General features: G+C 34.1%; 1 protein-coding gene across 1 annotated transcript; it reads right to left on the reverse strand.

Annotated features, from left to right (window-relative positions):
• Nucleotides 1-412: 412 nt before the first annotated feature.
• Nucleotides 413-5,622, reverse strand: LOC128209120 (uncharacterized). The gene is made up of 2 exons (XM_052912991.1): nt 5,128-5,622; nt 413-4,334 (listed from the first exon to the last, which is right to left on the reverse strand). The coding sequence occupies exons 1-2, from the start codon at nt 5,439-5,441 to the stop codon at nt 3,089-3,091; spliced, it is 1,560 nt and encodes a 519-aa protein (XP_052768951.1). The 5' UTR covers nt 5,442-5,622; the 3' UTR covers nt 413-3,088.
• Between the last annotated feature and the right edge of the window lie 1,236 nt (nt 5,623-6,858).

Raw genomic sequence — 6,858 nt, forward strand, 5'->3', positions numbered from 1 at the left:
AAAAAAATAGACCTTCAGACATTAAACTGTCGGATTTTCTTTTTAATTTAGTTTAATAATATTGTATTGCATGAATGTTAATACAATGAAACAATCAATAAAACATAAATAGGTTTATATAGTATTTGGGAGAAATAATTAATTATCAGGTTGAAATCAGTCCAAATTCTTCCGTCATCAGATATATTCAGACCAAACATTTTTTATTAATAATTAATAATTATTACTGATCATGTAAAATACTGTGAAATCAAATGAAACGTTATGGAAGAATAACAATTAACATTTACATGTACTGCTGTACTTATCAATGTATAAAAGATGATGTAATTGGTGTGTTTATTAAGTGATAAGATTAAATAAAGTTGTAGCATTGGTTGTCCCTAAATATCAGAATGAGAGAACAATTCAATTCAATTCAATAGTTTATTAGCACAAACATTCAAGTTCATCGCCTTTACTTCTGGCGGTAACATTTATTTACATACATGAGAAGAGCATGATATTATAATACACAAATTAATAACACTATTACTTTTAGGATATTGATAATTCACGTAAAAAAGTAATTATTAACGTGAAATTGCTTGAACAGAGATCGTTTGTGGGAAACAGGAATTGAAATCAGTCAAAAACATTAATCATCAGAATTAATTGGACAAGTCAATTTGATTATTTTTTGATTATGTAATCAAAAAGGAAAAATCATAATAAGTTCCCAAACGAAAAGATATGAACAAATTACAGTCAGTATTAACATGTTAACTGCTGTACATATTATGTAAAACATGAATACAATGTTTGATATATTTAGTATTATGCTTTAGGCTTTTATATAAATGCCTGACATGTCTTGGTCATTAATTCAAATGTTCTATTGTTCAATTCCATTTTAGAAAGTGAAGCCACACGATGATTACCAATTTGCAATTTTTCAATTGATTATCGGCAACCTCGATCTTATATAATCGATTTTTAACAGAACTCTATCTTCATTTAATCGCTAGGTATATCTATAAATAAGAACTTCTGTAACACAAAAAACACAAATAATTTCTATTCATGATTATAAACATTAATTGTCATTTAATGATGACTTATGATACTAATTGCTGATTTGTAATATATAATATAATACATAACACACATAACACACATTATAGTAGTCAGTATATACATTGTATGCAAGTAAATACTTTCTATTTCTATTAACAATTATTCAAAATACAATAGTTAGTAATGTAAGAAATGGTATGTAAAAGTATATAATGACATGAAGAGACTAACACAGCCCTTGCTTAAATTTCCACTTGACATATATATACGGAGGATTCTCCTTGGGGCGGTTTTCCACCCAGATATGTATTCGGGAAATGTTATTATACACATGCTATTGACACTTGTGTTTTATTTTACGATATTTCGTAAAAAACACTTTTATGGCATTAATAAATGCCCATTTTCATTCTAAGCTTGTGTCTCGTTTTCCCTTCATCCTGCCCTATTTTCATTCAAAGCTTGTGTCACGTTTTCCCTTCATCCATACGAGTTCGACCCGGCCTGTCACTTAGTACATTGACGTTGAACAATACATAAATGCAATTTTATGCAAACATAAAAGTATTTATGGAATTGTTCAAACATTAATTTAGTGGTATTTAACCATGTCAGCATCCTGCATAAATTATTGCCTCAGCCAATCACCTTTGAGTTTTATCTGAGGTTCTGAACAACCAATCGCGATACGTTGTAGCCATTACTGATATATTTTTAGCGTGGGCGAAAGCCTCGGCATTTTATTTTAGTTTTCATATAATACACCACCACCATCCCCACCATATTCCGTTTAAATATCTGTCAGTTTACAAGGTCGAGAAATGAGCTTATCTAACTGTTTTTCATGTCACATTTAATTGTGAACACATCGTTTAACCCAATGTTTTTCTTCATATTTTCTTACCATAGAAGAAAGAAGAAGAAAGTTTATTCAAAGAAATATATCACACAATACATATTTGAAATAGGCCAACATGACCCGTGATCAAATCAATGTAATACAATGACTTATATATACATGTATGGCGGAACAAATTGATTGACTCTATTTATATATTCACAGATTTAACAACTATATTCATATAATTTAATATAATTGTCTTTATCGGTTATGAGTTATAACTTAAATACATATCTATCAACCGTATGACTTATGCACAACACTACAATGATACCATGAATTTTGATAAGCAATTCTCGTTACTACTGTACTCATTATCTACAAATAACTTCAATAATGTTTTGCTAGTTTGGACTAAGTTTTTAACAGAAAGATAGGCTATGGAATACAAAAATCAGGCTTGTACGTACAAATATGTATGGTTGTCATCGATACCGGTTAATGTGTGTCAACAAATTTCGAATAATTTATTAATCTGTTGTATTTCATATATACATTCTACGTCTAGCATAAAGAGTACCGTTATTCCAATACAATGTAACCGTACACTAAGTCGTGTTTACACTCATTCTTAATTTTCTTAATTATATGTATTCACGGTTAGTTTTTTGTTTCTCGTCACCAGTTTTGTCAGTCACATGCTATTAACACTTATGTTTTATTTTACGATATTTCGTAAAAACACTTTTATGGCATTAATAAATGCCCTATTTTCTTGGCGGCTTTTCCACCCAGATATGTATTTCGGGAAATGTTATTATACACATGCTATTGACGCTTGTGTTTTATTTTACGATATTTCGTAAAAACACTTTTATGGCATTAATAAATGCCCATTTTCATTCAAAGCTTGTGTCACGTTTTCCCTTCATCCTGCCCTATTTTCATTCAACGCTTGTGTCACGTTTTCCCTTCATCCATACGAGATCGACCCGGCCTGTCACTTAGTACTTTGACGTTGAACAATACATAAATATTCAAATGGACAACTGGATTCAACACAGTTTGACAACGATGATATTGTCACTGGAATGATTTCCAACAATAAGACTGGAGGTTTGTTCACTGAAGCACACTGACACAGGCATATTCAAGCTATCAGTCTTTCTGGCCACTGTGACCAGCTTCTGCCTACCCCCCCTGTCCACTTGTAACACTGTGTGAGATTTCTTCCCAGACACAAAAAACATGACCACTTTGACTGACAAATAGTCCACATGGCTCTTGAAGTTCGGGATCTTCTAATGTGGATAAAACTTGTCCATCTTTATCCAGTGTAATTAATTTCTTTTCAGATAGATATGTTTCGTAAATTCTCAACCCATCAGTAGAGACAGCACACCGGTGCTCTGGCCAGCCTCTAGAAATGTGTTCAAGTATTTTCTTTACCGGTGTTCCATCCATGGTATATTGGAACAAGGCACAGTTGGAGCTAACATATAGTTGGCCCTGGTGGTGGGCAATGCAGCGACAATTATGGTTTGTGGTGAACTTTCTCACTGCCTGAAGTTTCCCTCTGGTCACTGAGAGAAAGTGGATCTCATGTGTTATATGTGAAGAAAGACTGTCATCAACAGCTACAGCCATGTTATCACCTGCAGTGAGACACAGGTTTTGAACATAATAAGGTAGATCATAGTAATCCGTGACTTGGTAGAGGTTGTTCAGGAGCTTCACTCTGCTGTTGCGACGATCAGCAATAACCACCTCTCCACTGGGAAACTCACATATACTTACAATATAGCACTTATATATATCCTTCTTTATTCTAACAGAATGAAAAGTAGAGCCCTGTGTCTCGTACACGTGATCACTATATGTTCTTTTTGTCATGGAATTAATACTGTCAACATTGCCAAGACTGTTAAGGTCTCTGAGAAATGGCAATACACTTTTATCAGATACGAAGTCTATCCTTTTTGTTGGCCGTTTCTTTACTTCCAGCGTGATGCTCGTGGCTTCATTTAACATGGTCTGACATTTTCTGAACCCAATGTAAGAGTTGGTCTCCTTGTGTTTGCCAGCCATTTGCTGGAGCTTTTCCATCATGTTCTTGAGTTGATCGTTCTTTTGAGCACATGTTTCAATATCAGCCTCAATAGATTTCTCTAAATCTTTCTTCATACTATCCAATTTATCAACTGTTTTCTTCTCAAGCTTGTCTAACATCATGTTCATCTCGTTACGGAGAGCCTTGATTTCAGATAGGATGTTTTCGTATGAGTCCTTCAGTGAGATTTGGTCCTTTAACATGGCATTTTTGAGCTCATCAAACCTGTTTCTCATCTTCTCCACTGCTGCTGGCAGCTGCATAAACTCTGCTGTGTTCAGGAAGCCTCTGGCCAGATCAGGTAGATGACTGATGCTGCTACACAGTCTGCAACACATTGACTCTAGTGATTGATAGTTATCAATACATGAATAGCAAATAGAATAACTATTTGTTGTATTAAATGTTCCTTTTATGAAGATTTTTTTGTCAAACTCTTTTTCCAAGACAATGCGGTTTTGTTTGAAACATTGAAACTACTTGGCCCGTACTGGGATATATACTTGTGAAGTTGAAACCCATTTGCAATACTTCATGATCCTACACCATACAATTTTGAGGGTGCCGCAAATACAAAATTTTCACCAAAATCATATCTACAATCTTGTCTTTTGACCTGCTGATCTCCAAACCAGAAGAGGTCATTCATACCTTGGTTGAGGAAAACCAACTTGTCCAGTTTTATAATATTTTGGTCAAACTGTTTTTTTTTAGTCATTTTGCAGATGATTTTTTCCAAGAAACAATGGCTGTGGCATTGATGACTGGCCTACTGTCCTCTTAAAATTGAATGGAAACCTAAAACAAGTGTCTTGTTCCCAGGTCAAGCCATTCTTCGCTTATTTTCCGGACAAAGAGTACATAAGACTGTTAAACTTGATGTGTACCTACAAAGTACATACAGTCTTTAAAAAAGCAATATGGGTCATTACTGGTCAAGTGCAACCTACCACTGAAGTTAAATGATACTAAACCAATTCAAGTTATTGCGTGACTAATCTTCTATAAAGTGGATATTATATAAAGGAACACATACTAGAAATAGGAACAAAACAGAGAAGCGTACTCTTTTTCTTAGCTCTAAAATTTGAAAGTTGACAAAAGAGTAACAGTTTATTACCTGTGGGTGAGGGCCACACATACACTGCAGCAAAGTTCCTGGTGGTCATCACAATGGACCTCCAGCTTGTTGCCATGTTGGTCACATCTGTCCATGTAGAACCCTGCCCACTTCTGCATATCTCCATGACCATATACAGTATGCTTGTTATGATATCCATTATGTAATTTCACACACTTGTTACATAGATAGTGATCACACAGTGGACAGAAGTGCTTTGCTTCAGAGTTCAAGTCATTTTCCACACACTTGGAACAACTGTATTCATGAATCAGGTCAGATCCCTTGTAAATAGATGAACCTCCAGTTGCCATTTCTCCAAGTCTTTTCAATTTTAAAATCACTGTTTACCTAAACTCTAGAATGTCGGTATGTTAAATATGATTCAGATACACTATGATATTCCAGAGTGGTGACAGTTATAGTCTTCACTATGATATTAACCATAATATAACATAATTTAGATATTTGTGAACCGCCATTGCTGAGACACGTTTAAACTGCGCCACTGACAGTGAGTGATTTTTTCTTTTGTATTTCAATAGACCAGAAAGTAATAATCTTCAATGACAAGATTTATCGATAAACTGGTTAACTACCGGGGTAGTATAATTTTCACAGACACTGGCGTTTAACTTGAAGTAGAACATGCGGATTTCAATAATAGGATGAAAGCTACAGGCACAAGTCCAGTAGCCAAAACTTTAATGATGATCCTGTTATAAAGTTTTGACAAAATCAATTTTTCTTTAACATAATGCACTTAAAGCTGCACTCTCACAGATTAAACGTTTTGACAACTTTTTATTTTTTTGTCTTGGAACAAGCCAATTTATGCGAAAATGATATAACACTGTTGACAAAAAATCAGATCGCAAATGTTCATATTTAAGTTAAAAATTGATGTTTTATGCATTTTTTTTTAAAACTGTTAGTTATGCTTTTAGCCATAAAACATTAATTTTTAAACTGAAGTATGAAATTCTGTGATCTGATCTGTTGTCAGAATGTTTAATAACACTGGTTTGCAGATATTTACGCATAAATTGGCTCATTCTAAGACAAAAAATAAAAAAGTTGTCAAAATGGTAAATCTGTGAGAGTGCATCTTTGAAAAATGTTTGACATACAGTTTATAAGTATTGGGTTATATGAAAGTTTAGATAAAACTTGATACCCATTGACTACAATTGTTTTTACTGATTTCAGAATAGTGATAAAGGCTTAACAATGTACTGTATACTTCAAGGTAAATCATGAATATAACTAGAGATTGCTTTTTTGAAAAAGCGCTTGTCTCCCCAATTGTTTGGTCGTAGGTGAGTAATAATCTTTAATGGACATGGAATTTGTACCTTTGGACTGCAGACGGACAAACATAGGGGTCATTTACTTGCCATGACCAACCTGCATACTAAATATTAAGTTCGTGGTTCCAAGCCTTCTAAAGTTTTTGAGCGGAAAGGATAGTGGCGTACAGACTGGTGACCAACAAATTGTTTTTCACCTGAAAGTAACCTTGACCTACTGACCTCAAAATCAACAAGCAAACCAAGTAAGAAGTTCCTGGGCCCAATCATTCTTTAGTGATTCAGCGGGAACTGTAATTTTACTTCAAGGTCACTTTGATCTTTGATCTACTGGCCTGACAATCGATAGGGTCATCTACTAGTACTGACCAACTGGCATCCCAAGTATGAAGTTCCTAGTGCAGGTGTTCTTTAGTTATAG

Source organism: Mya arenaria, chromosome 11 (genome assembly GCF_026914265.1).
Source record: "Mya arenaria isolate MELC-2E11 chromosome 11, ASM2691426v1".
NCBI classification, from domain to species: Eukaryota; Metazoa; Mollusca; class Bivalvia; order Myida; family Myidae; genus Mya; species Mya arenaria.